Consider the following 26,758-nt stretch of genomic DNA (forward strand, 5'->3'; position numbering starts at 1 on the left):
ACAGTGTTCCCTGTAGAAAAGAGGGGTTTTCCGAGAGTAAAATATAGATGACTTATCGTAAATATATGATCGGAGGGGTTACGACACCCGACACTGCCTCCGATGAGCACACAAAGAACAGCGCTGTTTATTGTACAGTAGCTGTGCTTGGTACTGCAGCCCATGCCCATTCACTTGAATGGGACTGAGCTGTAACCAATCAAAGTGATGTCACTGACGTAGCAAGAGGCCATAATGCCCAGCGAAGCACCGCGCCCTCTTCAAACTGCTGATTAGCGGGGCTCCGAGTCAGACCCCCACTGATCGGTTATTGAAGACCTGTCCTGAAGATAGGTCATCAATAATTTACTCTCAGAAACCCCCTTAAAAAATAAGTCCTTGATGGGTTTTCCAGGCTTTAGAACTTTACGAAAGGCCATCAAAATTAGATTAGTGGGGGTCCGACCCCAGATCTGCTGTTCATAGGCGCTGCAGCCTCTTCCTTGTTTGCTCCGTCTTGAACAACTGTGCTGGTTATCGCAGTCTGAAAGCTGCACCCCCCACTGATCCAATGCTGATGGCCTGATTCGATAACATGGTCAGTACGCCAGCTCCCACAAGGCTGTCTCCCAGCTTCCCCACACTCCTCAATGGAAAGTATGCCTGGCATATTGCTGCATGACTAGGGAGACTTGCTATTCACAAGTGGGGGGTGTAATGGTGACCCAGCTTTCCCAGAACCGGATTTCTTTTTATTAGAATAATAGAATCTAACTACTTACCAGTGAAATAGATTTAATACAGGCTGATCCTGCCGGGATAAAATAAAGAGAAAACCACTTACATCTGTGGTGTTAGTCTAGGGTGTAGCACCCGCTCCCTTTTATCGGTCACCAGTTTTGTTAGAATTAATATAAAACTAAAAAGTCAATTTAATTAATTATCAAAAGTAGCTATTTGGTCTCATAACTTTATCCAAGAAAATAGACTCATGTCCAACATCAAGGAGCCTCCTCCCGCTGCTGCACCTTGCACTATACTATATAGTAGGAGCTCCAGTATGCCTATGTAAAGATTTGGTAAACCACTCCTATGGAAACACTTAGCCACCAGATTCAATGGGGTAGCAGGGCAGTCTTCAGTCTCATATACAGCTCCTACTGTTGTCTATAAGTACTGAGACTGATTACTACCCCTAGTGGCAGTTACTAAAAGAGATGTGTCTAAGAGTACTTACACACTAGCGTTATTCTTTTCCGGCACTGAGTTCCGTCCTAGGGGCTCTATACCGGAAAAGAACTGATCAGTCATATCCCCATGCATTCTGACTGGAGAGCAATCCGTTCAGGATACATCAGGATGTCTTCAGTTCAGTCTTTTTGACTGATCAGCAAAAGAGAAAACTGCAGCATGCTACGGTTTTATCTCCGGCCCAAAAAGCTGAACACTTGCCCGAATGCCAGATCCGGCATTTTTTTTTCTATAGGAATGTATTAGTGCCGGATCCGGCATTCAAAATACCGGAATGCTGGATCCGTCCTCCCGATCTGCGCATGCGCAGACCGAAAAAAAGGTAAAAAATAAATAAATGCCGGATCAGTTTTTCCGGATGACTGACACCAGAAAGACTGATCCGACATTTCAGTGCATTTTTCTGACTGATCAGGCATTTTTAAGACTGATCAGTCTTACTAATGCCATCAGTTGGCATATGTTTTGCCGGATCACTCTGCCGCAAGTGTGAAAGTAGCCTAACATGTCTAGTAAGATGTTCCAAAATTTAACACACAGCATGCACCACTTTGATATATTTGTCGCAGCTTGCCTCATCTCGTTTTAAGATGTCTTAATTTTGAATAGTAATTATAAGACGTGCTTCACTTTTTTCCAGAGTGTTAAAGGGGTTGTCCGGTTTACTGATATTGATCGCCACCGATCAGCAGTTTGAAAGGGCATCAGCCCTTCATACAGCTGATCAGCGAAGGTGCTGGGAGTCAGACCCCCACGATCACATATTGATGGCCTATCCTGAGACCCGAGGACAGGTCATCAATATCAGAAAAACCTGACAATCACTTGGCTCAACACTGCAGACTCTTCATTATATACCAACAACAGTGCCGTACATTGTGCAGTGGTCGTGCTTGGTATTGCAGTTTAGACTGAGCTCCACAAAGGTCACATGACTGACGGCCGTGAAGTCACAGGCAAAGGAGAGACCACAGCTCATTCCAACAGCTAATTGGCAAGGGTGCTGGGAGTCGGACCCCCACCTATCAGATACTGATTACCTAAATTGAGGATAGGTCATCAATATATGAAGCCCAGAAACCCCTTTAAGTATTAGAAGAGATATTAATAATAATTCTAATAAAAAAATAAAACTTTATAGCCACTGTTATACTTTAATGGGAAACTCCTAAGCAGTGGCCTCCATCAGGTTACAGGACTGGACCTCCTTGTTCCTGTCATTACCCAAGTTGTTATCTGAAGACATTGCCTGCAGACTGGAGGAGCTAGGAATTTCTTTGCTCTGGAATGGAAATGTTTCTCTAAAACTTTAGAGACTTTTGTTAATGGAAATCTACAGACTGTATTGTGTCCCCAGTGATCAGAAATAAAAAATGCCAGGATGTGCTATAAATTAAGAGGTAAACTAGAATTCATCGTGGTAAAAGTGCTCGTCTTGGAGCTGTCGGCCGTAGTCTGTGGCTTCGCTGGTTAGGAATATGTCTCTGTTCTGTAGAATTTCAGCTTCTGAAAGTTTCCCATCACCATCATTGTCAATGGACTCGATCAAGTGGTTCGCCTGTGAGAAAATGTGACAAATGAGACAATAAAGAAGAACTCCGACAGAGGCATATAGTTACCACTAAGCTATCCTCTATCATGTCGTTCCAGTGTAGCCTAGGATGTTGGCTGCCATCTCCCTTCCTTACTAGCAAATGGGACTGGAACTTCTGATGTTGCAAATTAATACACCACACTAGCTTCTCAAGTGAATGTGACCACACTCCGGGGTCTCTCCGAGACAACCCCAGGATCGCAAACAATCCAGCAGTGTAGCTCTATGAATCGGTCATCAGACGAGCCTATTTTGGTCTTCATGCTGTTTGGATCTGTCACCTTGGCATTTCGGAACTACAACCCCAATCCTGAAAAAGTTTGGGTGCTGTGTAAAATGTAAATTCATGTAAATAAAAGCAGTGATTTGCAAATCTCATAGACCCATATTTTATTCACAGTAGATCACAGAACACATATCAGATAGTGAAAATGAGATACGTTACTATTTCATTTAAAAAAATAAACTCATTTAGAACTTGATGGCAGCAACAAATCTCAAAAAAAGTTGGAACAGGGGCAACAGAAGGCTGAAAAAGTAAGTGGTACTAATAAAAAAAAAAAAAATACCTGGAGGAGCAACTTGCTACCAAGTCACACGACTGGGCATAATAAGAGCATGTTAGAAATTAGTATTACACTCACCGGTAATCCGGTTTCCTGGAAGAAGTCTCCATGACACCACATCCTGAGACTGACTTCCTCTGATAGGGGAGGAAAAACACAGAGAGGTTTAAATCCCACCCCTTCCCCTCCATCACCAGTGTATTTCCAACGAAACCAGGATAAAGGGATAAGTGACTTAGATTTAGGAAAATAAAAATATTCAATCTAAGAACCAAAATAAACGGGTGGGAAGTATGTGGTGCCCTAAAGACTTACAGGAAACCGGATTACCAGTGAGTGTAATACTCATTTCCCTAGTCATCTCCATGACACCACAACCTGAGAAATAACAAAGAAATTATTAAGAGGGGAGGGGGCAATAGCACAAAAGGAATTTTCGTCCAAAGGCCATGTCTTCGCCAGAAAAAATGTCTAGCTTGTAATGTTTGGATCAGGTGTGTACTCTTTTCCAGGTTGCCGCCCTACAAATCTGTTGTATGGAGGCTGACAATCTTTCTGCCCAAGAAGCAGTAATGCCTCTTGTAGAGTGTGCTCTAAGTGAAGAAGGGGCTTCCTTCCCTTCCAATTTATAGGCTTCTGAAATAGCTGTTCTTATCCAGCAGGAAATAGAACTTTTTGCCGCTTTCCTACCTTTATTTGGCCCGCAAAATTGGACAAAAAGGTTCTTGCCAATTCTCCAATCCTTGGTTATTTCTAGATACCTTAGTACTGCTCATCTGACGTCTAAGGTATAAAAGATAGCCTCTTGCTTATTTTTGGGGTTGGCACAAAACGAGGGAATTACTATATCTTGATCTATGGAAAGTAGAAACAACTTTTGGCAAAAAACTGGGATCTAACTTAAACATTATCTTGTCCTAAAAAATTCTGAGGAATAGATCCTGAATAGACAAGTCCTGGAGTTCACAGACACGTCTCGCTGATGTTATAGCTACCAAAAAAATGGTTTTAGGGTGAGCCATTTTATAGAAATAGATTCTAATGGTTCAAAGGTGCCGGAAGTTAATCCTGACAAAACTGTGTTACGGTTTCAAGGGGCTACCATATTCCTGACTGTTGGTCTAAGCCTGTCTGCTGCTTTCAGGAACCTGGCTATCCAGGAAAACTGCGCCAAGTTAGTATTATATAAAGCCCCTAATGCTGAAACTTGAACCCTTAGGGCAGTGATGGGCAAACTGCGGCTCTCCAGTCGCTGCAAAACCACAAATCCCATCATGCCCTGCCGTAGGCTGATAGCTGTAGGCAGACTGGGCATACTGGGAGTTGCAGCCCCACAACAGCTGGAGAGCCACAGCCCACCCACCCCTGCCCCAGGGTATTAAGCCCCAGATCTAATTCCGTCCTGAAGAAAATCTAAGATCATCGATATGTTGGGTCTAAATTGATCAAATGAATCTCCACACCAAGAGCCAAATTTGCTCCAAACTTTGAAATACACCTTGTTTGTATTTTATTTCCTGCTAAGGAGTAGGGTGAAAACCACCTTACTAGATAACCCCAACTTTAAGAGGATGGATTCTTCAGAATCCAAGCCGACATCTTTAGGATTTTCAAATTCGGGTGGAGAATGGGACCTTGGTACAACAGATCCAATTTCATCGGTAGCAGAAGGGGGGCTTCTATGCTGGGAGACTTTAGCAGTGCAAACCAGCTCCTCTTGGGCCAAAAGGGAGCTACCAAAAATCAAGGTACATTTTTCTTTCTGAAACTTCTGAAGGACCTTGGCAATTAGTGGAATGGGCAGGAATGCGTAAACTAGGTGAGATGTCCAGTCCTGATTAAAAAGGCATCCACCGCAGTTGGGAGATCTCTCGGGTTGAGGGAGAAAAATTTTACTATTTTACCGGGAGGCAAAAAGATCTATTGATGGTTTGCCCCACTTTCCTATTATCAGCTGAAATGCTTCTGGGCATACTGTCCACTCCCCCGGGTCCAGAACATGACGGATCAGGTAATCTGCTTTTATATTTAAAAATCCCTTTAGGTGAACTGCCGAGATCGAGATTATATTTTGTTCAGCCCAAGAAAATATTTTGTTTGCTAAACTTTGAAGTGGATGGTGTCTCGTCCCTCCCTGATGCTGAATGAAGGGTACCGCTGTTCAATTGTCCAAATAAATAAGAACATGATGGCCTTTTGATAAAATGTGATGTTTTCTTCAGAGCTTTCCAAATTGCTTGCAGTTCTCTGAAGCTCGAGGATTGTTGCCTTATGAGGTATGACCATTTGCCCTGGTAGGTTTCCTGCTGAACTACAGCTCCCCAATCCTGAAGACTGGCATCCGTTGTGATTACAAGGGGACGTTCCTGGTTCCAGTATACTCCCTTCTTTGGGTTGCTATCTATGAGCCACCACTTTAGGCAGTTTTTTTACATTTCCGTCTAAAAAATCTGTTTGTCTAGAGTCACTTGTGACCTGTTCCACCTGGATAGAATGAGTTTCTGAAGGGGTCTTAAATGAAATTGAGCCCAAGCAACCGCTGGGATACCTGATGAGAGACCTAGAATCTTCATTGCCGCCCTGATAGAGCAGAATCTCCTCTTTTTGAATTCTCTTATCTGGTTTAGCAATTTTTCTATTTTGAGAGACTGAAGCAATGATCTCTGAGAAACAGAATCCAAAGATATCCCTAAAAACGTTTTCCAGCCGCTTGGGGAAAGGTTGATTTCTCCCAATTGATGATCCACCCCAACGATTGAAGGTGGTTTAGAACGATCTGTAAATGGTTTTCTAATAGACTTTTGCTGTCTATCACTTAAAAGATCGCCCAGATACAGGATGACACTGATTGCTTATTGTCTTAGTGCTGCTACCATTGCCGCCATGACCTTAGTAAAGACTCTTGGCGCTAAGGAAATTCCGAAAGGGAGACATACAAATTGATAATGTTGATAGTGACCCTTTGTCTGGACTGCAAATCTTTAGGAATTTCCTCCGATGTTTTGTGTATCGGATATGGTAATAAGCATCCCTCAAATCGATTGAGGCCATTACCGCTCCCCTTTTAATTAAAATTTAAGAACAGCAGTAAAATTAACTTCTGATATGTAACATGTATGTTTGATCAAGGGTTTTAGATTTATTATAATTCTGGACTTTCCACTTGTTTTTATTTTTTTTTAATTAAGAATAGGCGAGAGTAGTGGCCCTCTCCTAACTGATTTTTTGGGACAGGTTCTATTGCTCCTAATTTTAGTATTTTTAAGGTACCTTGCTCAGAGGGAGGAAGAGTGGTAATAACAAATTTTTCTGGTGGGGAAGACTGTAATTCTATATGGTAACCCTCTGTTGGAGATGTTTAGAGTCCACAAATTTAATGTTGCTTGCTCCCAAGTGCTTAAAAGGGAGCTGAGTCTTCCCCCCAACTGTATGGCATCATTGTTTTGGATTAAAGGAGGAGGTTTCCCCACTGTTAGGGTTAAAAAGGACAATTTTCCCCTACCTCCTTTTGCGTAACTCCACCTTCCTGTTTTTCCTTTATCTCTCCTCTGTTCAGATTGGTACTGACGGCCACAAAATTCTGTCTTTTTAATTTATATCTATGTTCTGGAAACCCTTTCTGCCTGTCGATGGCATTTTCAAAGATCTTGTCTAGATCTGGAGCAAAAACGTATTGGCTGTGAAAGGGAAGGGAAATTTAGCTTGCTTTTGGGTGTAATATCCACCGCCCATGCCTTGAGCCATAGAACCCATCTGGCTGTGTTAGATAAAACTGCAGTGCGTGCTGAATTTTTTACGGATTCAGCCGCAGCATCCGCTAGGAAACTAGTTGCCATTTTTAGTAACGGAATGCTCTCCAGAATCTGATCTCTCGGCGTTTTATTGATTGGATGAATCTCCAATTGCTTTAGCCACAGATTAAGGGTTCTAGATACACAAGAAGAAGCCACGCCTTGCTTAAGAAGAGCTGCCACAGCCTCCCAGGTTTTTCTTAGTATTCTCTCTGCTTTCCTATCCATGGGGTTTTTAAGTTGCGCTGACTCTTCCAATGGCAGGGCGGTATGTTTTGCTACCTTAGCCACAGGTGCGTCCACTCCCAATCGGCGCAATCCTCATCGTTAAAAGGATAGCTCCTCTTGATAACCCTAGAAATGAAAGATACTTTATCTGGCTTTCCCATTCTGACTTAATTAACTTTTGAATATTATCTGGAACTGGAAATACAGACTTTCTTTTTTCCCCCCAGCCCCCCAAATATCTCTTCCTGCACCGACTTAGGCTTTTTAGGCACCTTGATCTGTATTGTGGCTGTAATCGCTTTTATACTGTAAGCTCATCAATGTAATCCGGATTAAATAAGAAACATTTATATTCTTTATCTTCGTCAGAAGATGCACATGTTTTTTCATTCGGTTTAAAGTCCGAGACTTCCAAAACATCAGAATCCGAGTCATACACCTGATTGCGACTATCACGGATGATTTGAGGAGGGTTTTTAGGGGGAGCTGAATCCCAGGAAGCTAGTAAGGACTGAACTTCTTCTTTAACTAATGTCCTGGTATCTTCCAGGAAACTAGAGGTTTCAGCTTTTACCACATTAGAAGTATTCTTTACATAAGGGCTTAGCTCCTGTGCTGGGTAACCGCTTATAACATATACCACATTTCCTTGTTTTTTAGGAGCTAAAACAGAATCCTTTTCTCCTGGAAAATTATAAGGGAGAAAAGGATCAGCTAACCAGGGTATAGGGGATATCCATGAGGTCTGGTACACCATGTGCCTGGATTTGCTACAGGCTCGGCTCCAGAGCCCAGCGTGATGGGGCAGTCATCTGTAAACCACTCCCGTCCGCCAGCAGAAAGGGTCGCGCTGTCCGGACGCCATTGAGCAGGTCCTGCGTCTTTTTTATCTATCCTGTGACCTGCAAGGACCTGCGGCGCCCGGAGATGACGTCATGATGTCCGGCTCCGCCCCCAGCGTCTGAAGTCATGCGCCGGCGGTCGGAGGCAACGCATCTCAGTGTTGCTCCGGCCGCCATCTTTCTTCTACTCTGCATGAAGCCCGCCTGGACCGCCGCAGGGGAATCTTTGCATTGGATTGCATACAGTCTGTGCCCGTGCACAGGCCACCAGAAGAGAAGGGAGAGCCACACTGTGGATCCGACCTCGGCTTGCATATGAGCATTACAGGTGGGCCCCGAAAGAGCCTCCATGCACCTCTCCTGCATCCTATCCTGGTAGGACAGGAAAAACACTGGTAATGGGGGGGGGGGGGGATTTAAACCGCTCTGTGTTTTTCCTGTCCTATCAGAGGAAGTCAGTCTCAGGATTTGGTGTCATGGAGATGACTAGTGAAAGGTGGAGTCTCACAGAGGCAAAGATAGGCAGAGGTTCACCAATCTGCAAAAAAAAAAAAATGCATCTAAAAATTGTGGAACAATTTCAGAAAAATGTTCCTCAATGTAAAATTGTGAAGATCCCGAATATCCCGAATATCCCAACATCTAAAGTATATAATATCAAAAGATTCTGAGAATGAGAAGAAATCCATGTGTGCAAGGGACAAGGCTGACAGTCTATATTGGATGCTCGTGATCTATGGGCCTCAGGTATGACTCTGTGCTGGAAATCACTGCATGGGCTCAGGAACACTTCCAGAATCACTGTCTATGAACACAGTTCACAGTGCAAAACACAAATGCAAGTTAAAGGTGTATCATGAAAAGAAGAAGCCACAGGTCAATACAATCCAGAAACGTTGACGACTTCTCTGGGACAAAGCTCATTTAAAATGGACTGAGGCAAAAATAGAAATTGTTCAGTGGTCAGATGAATCAAAATGTAACATTCTTTTTGGAAACCACAGATTCCATGTTCTGCAAACTCAAGAGGAGAGGGACCCTCCAGCTTATCAGCACACAATTAAATGGCCTGCATCTCTGATGGCATGGGGTCGTATTAGTGCCTATGGCATGGGCAGCTTACACATCTGGAAAGGCTGAGCAGTATATAGAGGTTTTAGAGCAATCTAAAACCTTCCATCCAATGTCTCGTTAAAGGAAGGCCTTGCATATTTCAGCAAGACAATGCTATACCATATACTGCATCCATCACAACACCATGGCTTCACAGAAGAAGAGTCCAGATGCTGAACTGGTCTTTGTGCAGCTCAGACCTTTTACCAATAGAAAACATTTGGAGTATCATGAAATAAAAATTCTGTCAAAGACCTGGGACTCTTGAGCAGCTACAATCCTACATCAGACCAGAATAGGACAACATCCCTCTCCCAAAACTCTTCTCACTTCACAGACGTTTACAGACCGTTGTTAAAAGACAATAGTAGACATGGCCCTGGTCCTAACATTTTTACGTTGTGTTGCTGCCTTAAAGTTGTAAAGGAGTTAAATATTTTTCATGAAGTGGTAAAATGTCTTACTTTCAACATGTGACGTGTTCTGTGATATATTGTGAATGAAATGTGGGTCTATGAGACTTGAACATCATTGCATTCTGGTTTTATTTACATTTTACACAAACTTTTTGAGAACTGGGGTTGTAATAACTTTTATACTTTTGCACCAATGGTGTTTTGTTTTTTGCAGGACAGGTTGTAGCTTCTACATTTACCATTATGTGGCATGTATACGTTAGCATTACATTTTTATTCATTTCATTTTGGGGGATGAGTAAAAAGAATTTTAAAAAAAGTGTATTTTTTAACTAATCTCATCATATTCCCATCTTTAATGTCCGTATGTTGTCGGGTCCACCTCTGGGAACCACATCTACACTTGCAGCTCCAGTGAATGAAGAGGTAGTCACTGCTCTCTTCATTCACTTCTATGGGGGATCCTACAACAGCTGAGTGCTGCCCATGCTCGACAAATTCTTCATTCACCTATGTGGCCCCGTTTGTCCGACAGAACCAGAGGGGATCTTACCCTTTTGTAATTTACCACAGTTACAGCCAGGGGCGTAACTACCATAGCGGCAGACCATGCGACTGCTATGGGGCCCAGGGCAAGAGGGGGCCCAGTCTAAGTTGGTATTATCTCCTCTTGTACTGGAGGTGAAAACTTGGCCAGGACTCTACCCTCTGAAAGGAACAACTTTTAGCAAATGAGGCAGTGGAAAAATTGGCCAAGGGTCATTGAAAAGGGTTTAGGCAGAAACCCTTCTGTCCTGTGTGGGGGGCTTGATTTGATCCTTGCTATGGGGGCCCTTACTTCTCTATGTACGCCACTGGTCACAGGGTTGCCTGTCTGGTTTGGCGTTGGCAGTTGCAGCCATCATCTTGACATAATAGTCAGTCAAGGTGCAGCAGCTACCTGAGACCATTGATGTCAAGGTGCAGAAAGGATTTAAGGGACCAGATCATTGCCTGACAGGGAACATGTGGCCACATCTATGGCACTTTATAAGGTGGGTGCCCTCAAATGGTCCTGCTTGAGCAGAGTGGGATGCTCAATTTGCTAGGAGCATGCTACCTTGGTATATGGGTGGTTTTGTGGGCATCAGGGCAGGTGTCTTGGACCCATATTATGTCTAGTCTAGTTGTACTGTGCTAAGAACTAGTACAGAGCAGCCATCATCTTTCCACTATGCAAGATAATAATTTTAAAACATATAGGACGCTTGCACCAAACAAGTTCCCTTACCTCTTCCTGTGACACCCCAACATTGTTTGGGACAATCCAGGACAGCAGTTCTGTAGGGTTGAGCTTGCCATCACCATCCTTGTCATAGTCGTTTTCAAACCGGTCTTTTTCAACGATCAGCCATTGTGGATCTTCAACAGCTTCTTAAGAAGACGTAAAGCGGTTACTTCCTGCTCAGCACCACTGACCACCATCACCACACAACACAAAACAAGGCTTCTCATCCTGGCTGGGCATGCTGGGAAATCTAGTTCCCCAGCAGCTGTACTTGCCCAGAATATAGCAGACCATGCTGAACTCAATATACCTGGATCCTGTGAGTATTCACCGAGATATTCATCTAAGCTAACAAATCCATCCCCATCCTTGTCATGTTCTTCCAAGGCTCCTTCAATGACAAATTCCTAAAAAAAAAAAATTGATCAGTAAGTTCCTGTTAGGAACATGAGGTGAAAACAAGATTACCACAAATAACCCTTTTAAGGCTCTGTTCACATCACAATTTGGTCCTATGTTTCATTTATACACTAAAAAAGGCTCTATATCTATAGGCTTCCATTCACCTAGCACATGTATTTTTGACATAGTGTACCTTACTAAGCTATGCCATACAAAGACTTAATGTAAGTACATATACTGCACAACAATTGGATCCTATTAGCAAAGCATGCCGTTGCATGCCTACATGGTGGTACACGTTGCAGCCTGCCAACATATCTCCAACTCAGTTCTCACATGTGTGACATCTAGTGGCCAAAAACCTGCATTGCACCCTAGTCCAAGAGAAAAGCATCACATTTTAGTCTTCAGTGAAATTGATTCTAACCACTATTATCACTAGAAGGCGAAGGGTTAAAGGGGCATTGGTCAGCAGATTTGTACCTATGACACTGGCTGACCTGTTACATGTGCGCTTGGCAGCTGAAGGCATCTGTGTTGGTCCCATGTTCATATGTGCCCGCATTGCTGAGAAAAATTATGGTTTACTATATTCAAATAAGTCTCTAGGAGCAACGGGGGCGTTCCTATTACTCCTAGAGGCTCAGCTCTCTCTGCAACTGCTGCTGTCTCTGGACTTTGATTTACTTTAAGAGAAGTCAGGGCCAGGCATGATGATGTTTTCACTACCTGACCCTGTGAATCAAACTGCAGAGGACGCGGCAGTTGCAGAGAGAGCAGAGCCTCTAGGTGTAATGGCAACATCTCCATTTGCATATATTGGAGGCACATTTGCCTATATTAAAACTTCAACTTTCTCAGCAAATATTAACATGGGACCAACACAGATGCCTTCAGCAGCCAAGAGCACGTGCAACAGGTCAGCCAGTGTCATAGGTACAAATCTGCCGACAGATGCCCTTTCAATGACTGAATAAACGTCAGCTTATCTCCCATGTGAACATAATATGTGACATGTAGAAATTCATGCCTAATCCTTCTCTCCCCATCCTCTGCTGCTGGGAAACCGTCTGGATGACCCTATACATATTACATAAGCTAGCATGATGGGGTTGTCTCATTTCAGACACTGATGACATATCGCTAGGATGTCAGATAGGTACAGGTCCCTCAGGACCTCCAAACTGAAGAAGAGCATATCGTACAAAGTGTGCACTCCATTTATCGCAATGGGAGTTCCAAAAATAGCCAGGCGCGCACACTCTGCTATTTTTGAAGGCCCCATAGCAGGAAATGAGGGCAAGCCGCCATTGCTCAGTTCACCGCTATGAGACTGCCAAAAATAGTCTTCTAGTTTCGGAACTCCCATTGCAGTGAATGAAGGGTACAGGGGCCCCTGGAGATAGAAGAAGATCCCAGAGGTGGAACCCACATACATCTACCTGAAATTCATGGCATATCCTAGAAATATGCCCCCATTGCCTGAGATGAGTCAACCCCTTTAAGTGCATTTCTGCAGGACATCTCAGGGCTTAGATTGTTTACAGAGCCGAGACTGTGTACAAAATAAGCAGCACACCGTCTTCCACACTAGGAGTCGGTGCTACCTAACAATAACCAGATGTAGCAAGCCGATTTTAAGTTCTTGTTATCGGCTAGAGGCATTTTAGGTGTAGTAGCTACTTGGCTCCTGATGATGTGCATGAATCAGCTGCGCAGAAACGCGTAGAGCCGTAGCTCAATGTGTACAGACCTGCTGGTTGTTGGAGCGCATTTTGCCAACAGCAGTATTGGTCTGTGTGGTTTACTCACCTAACTGTTAGATAGAGTTTGTGAGTCGGCATAGTGCACAGCCGCTCCTTTTACTATCCGTTACTGCTCAGTGACACTATTGTCACTGGTCAGTGCAATTGTTTGCTGCGTGTGTTATTCCCCTAATGGTTTGGGATATTACAATATGATAAATTTCCCATGGCACATAGCACACTTTAACATCTATCCCTACCAGCACATAATAAATGTATAGGCAGTACCTTGCCGTTCGCAGCACCTTATCCGATTATCAGTGCAGTGGTTTTAGTTTACATTAGTCCGTCTAATCTTATATGATATTTGTGATAAGCCTCCTTCACATTACATTAGGTAGTGCCATCATTTACATATGAGGATATATCAATTTGGGTAGACGGTTTAGTCTTAGTTATTTATATAGGATTCACCCCCTTCCAATAGTAGCTATTATTTTGCTCCATTTTAAGCGCTCCTATAATATTTTTGCTTGTTATATCACAGGGACGTGTACCTAGTATACCCAGCTCTTTAAGTTGTTATCTTAGATTGTTTAATCCACATTTACATCTCACCGCCATATAATCTGTTTCCTCAGGGTGTTCAAAGTCTGTAAACTCATGTAAATTCAGCCCCGAATCGTTATCCTGATCGGCGCGTTCAAACCGCTTCTTGTCCTTCAAGTGGATCTTTGCAAAGAAAACATATATAGTTTAATATGGCGTCCAACGCCTACTGTAAAATGACAGCACTGAATATGGGATCTTGAGTTGTGCCTCCTTCTAAACATCAATTATAATCACTGTAAGTAATGACTAAAATGCCCAGTTTCTTACCAGGCGGAAAGACTCTTCCTCATCATCTTCAAGAACAGTATCTTCAGAGTAGTCGATGATGCGGTCGTACATGTGCAGGTTGTACTCCTCCCAGGTTACGGTGCCGTCCTTATCCAAGTCAACTTCTGCAAACTGCTCCTTGGTGTCTTCTAAAACATAATGCTTAAAGGACTTCTGAATCCATGAGCTCAGCTCATCTTAGGAAACAAGAAATGGTTAATAAAGTCATTATAGTTGGAAAAAATATGGTGCTGGTTCATACAATACAGGGACCAGTAATAATATCAACGCTCACCTACAGTCTTGGGGTAAAGGCAGGAAGTACATACCTGCTCACTCCCCTGGGTTCACTTTTGAAATAGAGATCTCAAGGGTTTGTTGCACAGCGACAAATGCTGCCCACTGCCACTAGAGGGTGCTAACGCCAAATGTATTTATATTGCTCTCATTGCCATCAAGGTATTGTAGTGACCTTCTTATCAGGGCATTCTATGGGACTCTGGTGGCAATGTTTGCCAAGGGACACTCCCCCAGCACTATTTATCTGGGATTGCAGGGACTATGTTGGCACTGTTTGTGGGAGGGCCACTCTGCTGGCTGCTTACTGAGGGCACTGACCTCCGGCAGGCTGTTCCGTAAGGTGAGCCGTCCTGCCGCTAGTGACCGTGTGCCCCCGGACTGCCGCTCCGTCCCCATTGACTATAATGGGGGCGGGCGGAGTTCCAGAAGAGGCACGGCAGCGCACCGCAAGAGGCTGCCGGAATAAAACACCGACATGTCCGACATTTATTCCGGCAGCCTCTCGCCGTGCCTGTCATGCCTCTGCCGGAACTCCGCCCCCATTATAGTCAATGGGGATGGAGTGGCAATTCGGAGGCACACGTTCACTAGCGGCAGGACGGATCCGACAGGCTGTTCACCCGACGGAACAGCCTGCTGGAGGTCCGTGCCGCTAGTGTGAAAGTAGCCTTATGTAGTGCATTTAAATTCAGAGATTCATCCGGACCCAGTCCTGCTCACACAGCTGGTTGGGGTCTGTACACTGTAATGAAGAGTGTGCCTGCGCAAGACTGACTATGGGTGGAAACGATGACACTGGCAGATTGAAAATTGTGAAGAATGGAAACAGAAAGTATATTAACTCCTTAACTTGATTTGATTCAACTTTATTGTCATTACACATGTATAAATACAGGGTAAAGTAATGCAGTTTGCATCTAATCAGAAGTGCAATAAAAAACATGTTATATACAGATAAGGGTAGTGTAGAAGGTAGGAATAGTTAGGCACAGATTATGTACAAATAAGTTAAGTATACAGGTGTTTATATTGCTATAAAAAAAAAGTGACCCTATCGGGAGATACATGGCGCCTAAACCAGGGGCAGAATGAAATTCTGACAGTTTTCCTCATTACAATTATGTCTTACTCCGAAACTCTGTGCAGTTTCAGAGAAATTATAGTTAAAGGGACTCTGTCACCAGTTTCTAACCCCCCCTTTTAAAACTATTGTTCTCTCCATGGTGCCCTTGTCATTACAAAGCTGTTGTTATAAGATAAATCCGCCGTGTAGTTTTGATAAAAATCGCTTTTATCTAACCTGTCAATCTTCTGGATAAGGTGCCCAGGGCGTTTCTGAAGGTCTGAATCTGCCGCTCTCCGCCGCCGTTGGTGCCCAGCTCCTCCCATGATCCTTTCAGCGCCACCTCGATGTAATGAAATCCGCCTCCGGCTCTTCTCAGTGCCCCCTCCTCCTTATCAAAGATCCCGCGCGTGCGCACAGGCCTGTGCCTGATGCGCCCGTGCAGACTTTTAGATTCTGCCTCGTTGAGCGAAGTGCGCATGCGCTCGCACGCGCGCAAACATGCGCGCTACGCTCAACGAGGCAGAATCTAAAAGTCCGCACGGGCGCATCAGGCACAGGCCTGTGCGCACGCGCGGGATCTTTGATAAGGAGGAGGGGGCACTGAGGAGAGCCGGAGGCGGATTTCATTACATCGAGGTGGCGCTGAAAGGATCATGGGAGGAGCTGGGCACCAACGGCGGCGGCGGAGAGCGGCAGATTCAGACCTTCAGAAACGCCCTGGGCACCTTATCCAGAAGATTGACAGGTTAGATAAAAGCGATTTTTATCAAAACTACACGGCGGATTTATCTTATAACAACAGCTTTGTAATGACAAGGGCACCATGGAGAGAACAATAGTTTTAAAAGGGGGGGGTTAGAAACTGGTGACAGAGTCCCTTTTAAAGGGGCCATCCAACATAATGTTCGACCTCCCAGAGTGGCCAACCCACAGTGATGATCATACTGGTCTCTAACGCTATATTCGGTCTCCATTGCTCCCCAGCCGGCTCTTCATCTCTCCTTGCACCATGTGACCATTTGTCGACCATCGAATGTCTGCAGCATTCACATGCATCCCCCATCAACAGGATGTTCATATCAGCACACCAGGGAGATGGCAAGCGGTCCGGGGAGTGCGACAGGGACCAGTATGCTGACCACCGTGGGTCAGTCATTCTGTCAGGTCTGATATAATGTTGAATAAGCCCTTAAAAAACAGCCAGGAACAAGGAGAAGCGTCATCTGGACAGCTCCTTGCCAGCGTCTCCCCACCCAGCTGGACCTGAGGTTTCTCCCTATCTTCCTATTCACTTGTATGGGAGCCTCAGAAACAGCGTAGTGGAGCCCGCCCAGCCATATCCATAGTTCCAACCACCTCTGGCTGGCACAACTGGTGCTGAGAAGTAGGCCATCGCTCTAACCCCTTAAGGACACAGCCAATTTTAATCTTATTTTTTCCTCCCCGTCTTCCACGGATCACAATTTTTTTTCCCCATTCAAGTAGCCATATGAGGGCTTACGTTTTGCAGCAAATGATGTAAGTTCTATCGCAACCGTTCAAAGAGTAACTAAACCTTTAATTAAGTTTTTTGTAAAATGTCCTAAATGTCCTTATAATACTTTTTGTAATGTACTATTAAAGAATTCTGCACTTTGTTAAAACTGATTATCTATCCTCTGGATAGATCATCAGCATCTGATCGGCGGGGGTCTGACACCCGGGACCCCCGCCAATCAGCTGTTTGAGAAGGCAGCGGCGCTCTAGGAGCACCATGGCCTTCTCACTGTTTACCGCTGGCCCAGTGACGTCATGACTTGTATGACTGGCCTGGGCGGGGCTAAGCGCTGTTCACTTGAATGGAATGGAGCGCCGCTGCCTTCTCAAACAGCTGATCGGCGGGGATTCCGGGTGTCGGACCCCCGCCGATCAGATGCTGATGATCTATCCAGAGGATAGATCCTCAGTTTAAACAAACTGCAGAACCCCTTTAATGCATTTTACATTTTTAATAGACTTTACCTCCCCAAAGCGCATTTCCTGTGCACTTAAAATCCACTTTTCGGTACACTGCTGACTTCTCAGCGGAGTACGGAGTTTACAGTTTCTCAATGGGGCTGCAGCACACGGAGTGCGGGCAGGAGCACACATTGCTGATCCTTCCTGTGCCCCCTTGAGGTTTACTAAATGCTGGCAGAGCACATGGGTAACCAGTAACCATGTGCTATGCCAGGATTAGCTGAGCGGAGCGGCTCCTGCCTTGTGCTACTGCCTGTACTCCATGCACTGCAGCCCCATTCATAAACTGTAGACTCCCTACTCTGTACACCGCTGAGAAGTCTGCGGTGTGGAGAAAAGCGGATTTAAAGCCCACAGAAAAAGAAAGATGCACTTGGGGGGGGGAAACTATTAAAAATTCTAAATCCATAAATAAAGTATATTAGAAAAAGTATTATTAGGGCATTTGGGACATTTAACAAAAAACATAATTAAAGTTTAGTTACTCTTTAATATGCCGTACTGGGAAGCTGGAAAGAAAATTATTAATGGGGTGGGACTGAGCAAAATAAACAACTATAGCTTGTTATGCTTTAAAAAAAAAAAAAAAAAAATTTAAAGAAAACATTTTCTTTGCATTGCCATATTGACACCCATAACAGTTTTTTTTTATTTCTGCCTATGGAGCTGTGTGAGGGCTCTTTTTTGGGGTGATCTGATTATTTTTATTTTTTGGGGGGATACGCATGACAATTTAATCACTGTTACTCAATTGTTTAGGAGGCAAAACAACCCTTTAGATTTTTTTTATGGTGTTCTCCGCAGGGAATAAATACTTTTAGATATAGTTCAGGCATTTTTGGACGCAGCGATACCAATATAAAAGGTAACATTTATATATTTTTTTAACTTGATTTTTAGTTTCCCAGGGTGATTTGGACATACAATTTTTAGATTGATTATACTATAGGCCACCATGGTTCCCCATTGGAATGGAGTGGCAAACATGCATGTCTGCTGCTCCATTCAAATTCGGAACATGGACCCCCATTTTAGTGATAGCGTGAGCCGCAGAACCCGGGCCCCTGCTGTTCAAACACTTATACTCTACCCAGTAGAAAGAGGGTAAGTCGTTGTCATGGTACATCCCCTTTCAGCCCTGTCACAGGCAGAGATTAATAGGCAGGCTCTAGGCTGCCAGACTGGGGACAGCCTGCTCCCAGTAAATGACCCCTCAGATGTCAGGGCTGCAATCACGGGCGGACTGGGAGCCTAAAGATCACTATGTTGTAGACCAGTCCAAATTGACAGAAGCTGGAGCAACACAAGTAGGCAGGGCCAACAAAAGTACAGGACACTGAATATACAAAATGTTCCTTTAAGACATTTTATGACGTATAGGTATGCAATTTTCACTAAGGGGTTAAACATTTGCTGAATAAGGGCTCATCCACATGGTCGTAAGCGTTTTGAGGTCTGCAAAAACTCCTGCAGAAATATCCTATCCTTGTCTGCAAAACAAACAAGAACAGGACATGTTATTTTTTACGGGGCCGTAGAATGGAAATACAGATGCAGCCAGCACACGGGTCCGCATCATTTCTGGCCCCACTGAGATGCGGGACTGAAACTACGGGACTACGGGTGGACATGAGCCCTTATACTTTGATGGAAGGACAACACCATTTTGCTTCAATTATATAATTTAGCAACAAAAATAAATAAATAAAAAAAATACAAAAAAGGAACACCTATGTGCTGCTATAACGTCACACAAAGATCTCTCCTACCCAATGTCAGGTATCCATCTGCATCCACGTCAATTTTCCAAATGATAGATTTCAGTCTTTTCTGTTGTTCTTCTGGACTCAGCTCTGCAAATTCGTCTGCTTCTTCCTGGAAAACAAGTGGTACAAGGTTAACCAAACAGCAGCGGAGGACTGGATGAGCACTTATATAACCGTATTATTGTATTACCACAGACAGGAGGAATAAGCAAGAGGCAGAGGGAATGCGTCATCAGAAAATGACCTGCTGTTTAAATCGCTTTTTATGTTTAACGTATTTTTAAAGAATTGTGGATGATATATTTTTAATTTTCCATGTATTCCATACAGTTTAACAAAAAACCATGAAACACTGCAGTTTTCGCACTGACCACTATGTCTAATAATTGGCACCACCTTTTGGTTTGTACAGATCACTTTACCGCAGTTACCTGCTTATCTGTCATTCTAATCCTGCCTGTAAAGATATCACCTCTGTGTATAGATAAGACAGGATCCGCCATTCACAATAGGCGATTGTCAAATCTTATCTATTCTTTGCTTGTACAATCACTGCAGAGGTCACAGAACGCGCCTAGAAAACTCTCCCATAGGAGTCAATGAGGTCCCCTGCTGACCACTGTCTCTATGGACCACGGGGCTGCCATTAAACAGTTTTCTTAATGCTTTCTAAATGCCGTTAAGAACAGCTCAGACAAGATGGCCGCCCCCATAATCATGTTCAGAAAATAAAATCCGATAAGAAAAAACAAGATGTTCTGGAATCTGGTTTTAACCGGCAGATAAAGGAAATGTGTCACCTCCCCTCAGCCCAAAAACGATTTAAAAGCAGCCATGCAGCACAGCTTACCTGGATTAGGCTGTGCTGTTTTATTTTGAAATCCGTCCAGCAGTTACTTCAAAAAACGACTTTGATCAATAAGGAAATGCGTCCTGAAGGTGCCCAGAGGGGCGTTTTTTTCTTCCTAGTGAGCCCAGTACCGCCCCTCTTTCAGTGCCCAGCCCGCCTTCCTTGCACTGTCTAACCGCCCCCAGCCTGCCACAGCCTCTCCTCCCCCTCCCTCACGCCGAACGAAGTCTCGCACAGGCGCAGTACCCACTGAGGGCTGCGCCTGTGCGATCATCAGGAGACTGAGGGCGGCAGCTTCAGCTCGGCGCATGCCCAGTGACGAAGATGAAGCTGCCGCCCTCAGTCTCCTGATGATCGCACAGGCGCAGCCCTCAGTGGGTACTGCGCCTGTGCGAGACTTCGTTCGGCGTGAGGGAGGGGGAGGAGAGGGAGGGGAGGCTGTGGCAGGCTGGGGGCGGCGGTTAGAAAATACAAGGAAGGCGGGCTGGGCACTGAAAGAGGGGCGGTACTGGGCTCACTAGGAAGAAAAAAACGCCCCTCTGGGCACCTTCAGGACGCATTTCCTTATTGATCAAAGTCGTTTTTTGAAGTAACTGCTGGACGGATTTCAAGATAAAACAGCACAGCCTAATCCAGGTAAGCTGTGCTGCATGGCTGCTTTTAAATCGTTTTTTGGCTGAGGGGAGGTGACAGAATCCCTTTAAGTGTGCAGCAAAATCAGACTACACGGTGTGTTTTCTAGTCTGTAACCATGGAGACACAAGGTCTGCACTGGAGCTACATACACAAGATGGTAGGGAATTAAAGGGAACCTGTCACCATGATTTTGCGCATAGAGCTGGGGACATGGGCTGCTAAATGGCCGCTAGCACATCTGCAATACCCAGGTCCCATAGCTCTCTGCGCTTTTATTGTGTTAAAAAACTGTTTTGATCGATATGCAAATTACCTGATATGAGTCCTGTAGCCGGAGATGAGTCAAGCGGAAAGGAGCCCAGCACCGCCCCGCGTCCTCCGAATCTCCTCCTTGCTGGCTGACGTCACAGAGCTGGAGCGCCGAAATCTCGCGATGCGCGAGCTAGCGCGTGCGCAGTGTCAGCATCATGTTCATTCCCTGTACTGGCATCAGCACAGGGAACGAACTACGCACGCGCTAGCTCGCGCTTCGAGATTTCGGCGTTCCAGCTCTGTGACGTCAGCCAGCAAGGAGGAGATTCGGAGGACGCGGGGCGGTGCTGGGCTCCTTTCCGCTTGACTCATCTCCGGCTACAGGACTCATATCAGGTAATTTGCATATCGATCAAAACAGTTTTTTAATACAATAATAGCACAGAGAGCTATGGGGACTGGGTACTGCAGATGTGCTAGCGGCCATCTAGCACCCCATGTCCCCAGCTCTATGCGCAAAATCATGGTGACAGGTTTCCTTTAAACTGAGGTTATCTGGAAACTTTCTTGTAGTGTTTATTTTAGATGCATTCCAGCATAGAAATAGCTAGAAAGGAGCAGATACACAGTGACAACTATAATAACTTTCATAGAATCCAAGCAAAGCATGGCACTAGGCCTTCTCTTTTCCCGGAAGAAACAGAAGGGATGAAGGGATCTAAGGAGATTTTCTAACAAGTTCACTGGTTACTTAGCAAGCGTTAAAGACTTTTAAGCCCCAGGATAAAATATACACAGTATACAGATCTTTACGTGACTGGAGCTGCTTTATCTCTCGCGGTACCTCTCCTCCCAGGAACATCTTCTTGTCATAGTCGGCATTGTGCTCGTCGTTCGTATAGTGTCCATCGTCGGGATGATTGGGGGATGCGTGCAGGTGGGCAGCACTGAGGGTCAGGCACACAGACAGAAACACCACCACCTTCATCTTCATTCCTGATCAAGTCAATGGAACAACAAGAGCTTCATTACTAAAAAAGTTGAGTAAATAATCAATGTGTTACCGACAGGATTCCCATTAAGCAGCTTAGCGCCCGTTCACATGGCGGAATTCAGGCAGAGGTGACAATACTTGCACACTATACGAAAAAGTTTTCCAAGTGTGACCACCTCTGCTGGATTGCAAGATGGTCGTAGCCCCTGGATACAAGCAGTGTATAATCTGATGGAAACATTTTAAAAAAAATTGTTGTGAAGATGAAAAGATCCTTTAAAGGGGTTGTCCAGGAATTTACTATTGATGACCTACTCACATGAAATCTATAGGTAACCATTGCTGCTTTTAAATGGGATATTCCCATCTTTATGGAAAAAGGAATCAAGTCAGCGAAGGAGGCAATATGGACAATAACAATACATTAGTCAGTGCTTTGTATTAATTTTGTCTACATGATTTTCTGAAGTGAGACAACCACTTTAAAGGAGTTAAAGGCTATGTACACCTTTGGGGGCAAAACATTTTTTATTGGCGTTTATTAAAAATATGGCATCCTGCTTTCTGTATATAGCTGAGATGCTCTAGAAGCACCCTTTGGATTTTCTGTCTTTCCCGTCATCTGGGGAGCAGACAGACTTCTTATCTCTGCTCTCTGACCTCTTAAACACACATTATAGCTCACTTCTTACCTTACCGATAAGAAATTGGCTTAAATAAGAGTTTATGACCTCTTAGTAAATTAGAGATAAGCATTTGACACTAGGGTTCTTTCGATACCAAAATTTTGATTCGGTTTCGATACCATAAAAAAGTATTGCGAAACTCGATACCACACGAAAAATGCGTGCATCCCGCATTTTATGGAACATCCGGACCATAATTAAACAGTTCGATCCTAATTTTTTTTGGGGGGGAGGGGGGGACAGGGTGACAAAAAAAAAAGAAGAAAATGGCGAATCGTGCATTTATTATTATTTTTTTTTTGTGTTAACCGCATAGGAGATGTTTTTTAAATATTTTAATAGTTTGGACTTTTTGGATATTTTATTTATTTATTGTTTATATATTTTATATGTAAAATTGGGAAAGGGGGTGATTTATACTTAATATTTTTTATGTGTTTTTATTTTTTTTACAGTTTATTTAATAACCATTTCCCCCCTTAGGGGCGAGATCCTGGGATCTTTTCATCCCTTGCCCTATTTCCCCTAATAGAGCTCTATCAGAGTGAATAGGACTTCACACTCTCCCTGCTGCCCTGTGCATAGTGCACACAGCAGCAGGGAGATTACTATGGCAGCCAGGGCTTCAGTAGCGTCCTGGCTGCCATGGTAACCGATCGGAGCCCCAGGATTACACCGCTGGGGCTCCGATCAGAAACTGCTACCAATGAGAAGTGGTGAGGGGCTGTGGCCACTGCCACCACTGTTTTTAATACTGGGGGGGGGGGGGGGGTGAGCTATAAGGTGTTTAAGAGGTCAGAGAGCAGAGATAAGAAGTCTGTCTGCTCCCCAGATGACGGGAAAGACAGAAAATCCAAAGGGTGCTTCTAGAGCATCTCAGCTATATACAGAAAACAGGATGCCATATTTTTAATATCTCCTATGTGGTGAACGCCGTAACACGCGATCCGCCATTTTTTTGTCACTTTGTTCTGCCCCAAAAATAGGATCGGACTGTTCCATTATGGGCAGGACGTTCCATAAAATGCGGAACGCACTAGGCTTTTTTTGTGTTTAATTTTTTTCACGTGGTATCAAATGGTATTGAGCATTGCAATACTTTTTATGGTATTGAAATCAAATCAAAATTTTGGTATCATGACAACCCTAGAATGTAGCTGAATAGGAAGAGAAGGGCCCACATCTGGTCAGGACCCGATCAGAAGAGCCCGCAGCCTGAGGGAGGGCAGCAGAAGGTTCTAGCACAGGACAGTACAGAGGACAGATTTCCTAAAATGCCCGGAGATACCCTTTATGACTATTTGTAAAAAGTATTTTTTAATTTTTTTAAAATTGATGCAAAGGTGGACACACCCGTTATACAAATAGACTTGGTACAGCCTGCTGGTGTATGTTCTAGTTATATTCTCTTACATAGCCACAGATCCTGAAAATGGGGAGAACTGAGGCATAAAGTGAATGAGACAGCCGGATACCGTTCTGTTGTCTCCACTGCCCCTTACATTACAGGGAAGTGCAAAATAATACATTCATAGTAAGAGAAAAAGCCACAAAACATCCTGATGATAAAGCTACAAGGGAAACCACGGCTTCAGGGACCTGCAGGAACACTAGTAATAAGTAACCACAATACCCTCGCTGGAGATGGGTCCAATCACTTCATCCTTGAAGGTGGATTTAGACAAACTAAAAATCGTCCACTCCTGCGAACGCTCATTCCTGCCAATCTGCTGCCAATCACCCGATCGAGTAAAACGCTTGTTCATTGGGTGATCCGGTCTTTCGTGCAGGCACATCAATGATCGTTTCTGGAGAGCAGATTGCGTGATCTAAACAGAGTCTGCTGCCCAGAAACAATGATTCTGTATGAGGACGAGCTCTACAGCCATACCTTCTCCTCATACTGTGGAGGAGATCGTGCATGTACAGTAAATGTCTCCTTCACTGAGCAAGCTTCACGGGGCTGCCGTGACAACTGGGGAAGCAGGGGAGGACATGCCGTGACAACTGGGGAAGCAGGGGAGGACATGCCGTGACAACTGGGGAAGCAGGGGAGGACATGCCGTGACAACTGGGGAAGCAGGGGAGGACATGCCGTGACAACTGGGGAAGCAGGGGAGGACATGCCGTGACAACTGGGGAAGCAGGGGAGGACATGCCGTGACAACTGGGGAAGCAGGGGAGGACATGCCGTGACAACTGGGGAAGCAGAGGAGGGGTTGTCGTGACAGAGGGGCTGCCGTGACAACTGAGGAAGCAGGGGAGGGGCTGCCGTGACAACTGAGGAAGCAGGGGAGGACATGCTTTGACAACTGGAGTAGTGGGAGGAACTGCTGTGACCATTTTTCTGACTCATTAAAGGGATTGTCCAGGATTAGAAAACACATGGCTGCTTTCTACCAAACACAGCACCACATCTGTCCACTGGTTTTCTCTGCTATCGCTGCTCAGGTCGACTGAAGTGAAACAGGTTGAGCTGCAATACCACACACAACCACTGGACATTGGTGGCACTGTTTTAGAAGAAAGCAGCCATTGTCTTATAATTATGGAAACCCCCTTCAAGATTCCTATTCCTCCAGTTGAGGTCACACTCTGGCATCGGAGCTGCTTTCTAAGAAATCTTCCTGTCCACATAAAACCAGCAATAGTAAAAAAGAAAGTGAGAGGAGGGAATCATGAGGTTACACAAGAGAGAAGTGACTGTACATGGCTGCATGACCCCGCTGACCCCACTCTTAAAGGGAATGACCTGCAGACCAGATACTGATATCATTCCTAAAGGTACCTGTCGAATAAAAAAGAAAACCTGTTGCTATGTCACGGTGTGGGTCCGGTGCAGATACCGTGCCCCTTCCTCCCTGATCTGCTCCACGTCCACCACCAATCTACATGGACTTGTACAGATCTCATCTGCTGACACAGGGTCCCAAGACTGCCAGGGCTGTGATCCACCAAGAAACTTCTTGTTCTGCTCTCTGTGGAACTACAAATACCAGCAGGTACATTTAAAACCTATCACCCCCAACACAGCCAAATAAGCTGCGTATTAGCCTAAGGTCCATGTACAACAAGGCTGAGATGCCATAAACCGGGGGATGATGCCCATTGCAACCAATCAGGTCGCTGCTTTCATTCCCTAAAAGGCCTTTGAAGAACGAGAAGCGGAATCTGATTGGTTGCCATAGGCGACTGCCCGGCTTCTGTTTTGCACTAGTTTACATACATCTCCAGCAATGTATATAGCCTATGGCTCTCCAGCTGTTCACTACAAGTCCCAGCAGAGGGCAGCTGCAGTTTTGCAACCGATGGTGAATACTGGTATACAGCACCTGGGTCTGACATATATGACTGTTGTGAAACTACAACTCCCAGCATGCCACTGGCTGCAGCCCACTTTCACATAAAACGCATAGGCGAGCGCTAAACTGAAACGTGACGCTGCTGTCCCTACCGTCAGTCATATGTCAGAAGTCCGAACAGCTCTCACTAGTGCCCCCACATCAGACTCAGTCGCACAAGCGCCATTACGCTCGACGTGCAACATCACGCCCACTTCTCGCCGTGACGTCACGCTTGGTTGTGATTGGCTGGCCATGAATCGCAGTGGGGCGTGGCCGCCTGCGGAGTGTTCGTGTGCGGTTCGCGCGCGTCCTCTTTGTTTTCGGCCGAAGCCGGTGTGGACGCCCCCTGCCGTCACAGTGACGTACAGCAGCTCGGGCTGATAGCTGTAGTGGGTGTCTGGCGGTTGTCATGTTTCAATATTAGTCCCTATGTAAATGACTCAAAGCTGCTATGGAGATAATATTATTAGGGGTATCCTGTATGAAAACCAATTAAAGGGGGAAGCGATGCAGTTGTCCATAGCAACCAATGAGAGTGCTGCTATTATTCTCCAAAAGGACTTCCTGTAAATGAGAGCTGCAGAGCGTTGGGTTCCTGTGTGTGCCGCCTCCACTCGTTCCCCTGTTCATTTGTATAGGAGGAGAAAGACGTTTCTGTAAATTAAAGGGGTTATCCAAGGCCTATAATGCCCCCCATATGTCCAGGCTCCTCACACAGATTGTACTTACCTCGCCCCCGGCACCCGCATCCAGTGTCAGACTGGGGTACCTAGGGCCCACCAGTGTAACAGAT

General features: G+C 44.9%; 1 protein-coding gene across 2 annotated transcripts; it reads right to left on the reverse strand.

The window, feature by feature from the left end:
- Positions 1 to 1,522: 1,522 nt before the first annotated feature.
- Positions 1,523 to 26,198, reverse strand: LOC122926905 (reticulocalbin-2-like). 2 transcript variants are annotated; one of them, XM_044278425.1, is made up of 8 exons: positions 26,076 to 26,198; positions 21,786 to 21,937; positions 19,207 to 19,312; positions 14,074 to 14,270; positions 13,813 to 13,926; positions 11,358 to 11,454; positions 11,051 to 11,190; positions 1,523 to 2,788 (listed from the first exon to the last, which is right to left on the reverse strand). In XM_044278425.1, the coding sequence occupies exons 1-8, from the start codon at positions 26,083 to 26,085 to the stop codon at positions 2,636 to 2,638; spliced, it is 969 nt and encodes a 322-aa protein (XP_044134360.1). In that variant the 5' UTR covers positions 26,086 to 26,198; the 3' UTR covers positions 1,523 to 2,635. The 2 variants fall into 2 exon arrangements, with proteins under 2 accessions (XP_044134360.1, XP_044134359.1); XM_044278424.1 differs by having other exon boundaries at positions 11,051 to 11,193.
- Positions 26,199 to 26,758: the final 560 nt, after the last annotated feature.

The sequence above is a fragment of the Bufo gargarizans genome, chromosome 2, assembly GCF_014858855.1.
Source record: "Bufo gargarizans isolate SCDJY-AF-19 chromosome 2, ASM1485885v1, whole genome shotgun sequence".
Lineage (NCBI taxonomy): Eukaryota > Metazoa > Chordata > Amphibia > Anura > Bufonidae > Bufo > Bufo gargarizans.

What these genes read in the sequence shown, in the direction of transcription:
- LOC122926905 (XM_044278424.1), bottom strand. An exon ending in AGATGTTCCTGGGAGGAGAG is followed by an intron (nt 19,313 to 21,785) that starts GTACCGCGAGAG and finishes CTTGTTTTCCAG; the next exon opens with GAAGAAGCAGACGAATTTGC. An exon ending in AGGAAGAGTCTTTCCGCCTG is followed by an intron (nt 13,927 to 14,073) that starts GTAAGAAACTGG and finishes TTCTTTGCAAAG; the next exon opens with ATCCACTTGAAGGACAAGAA.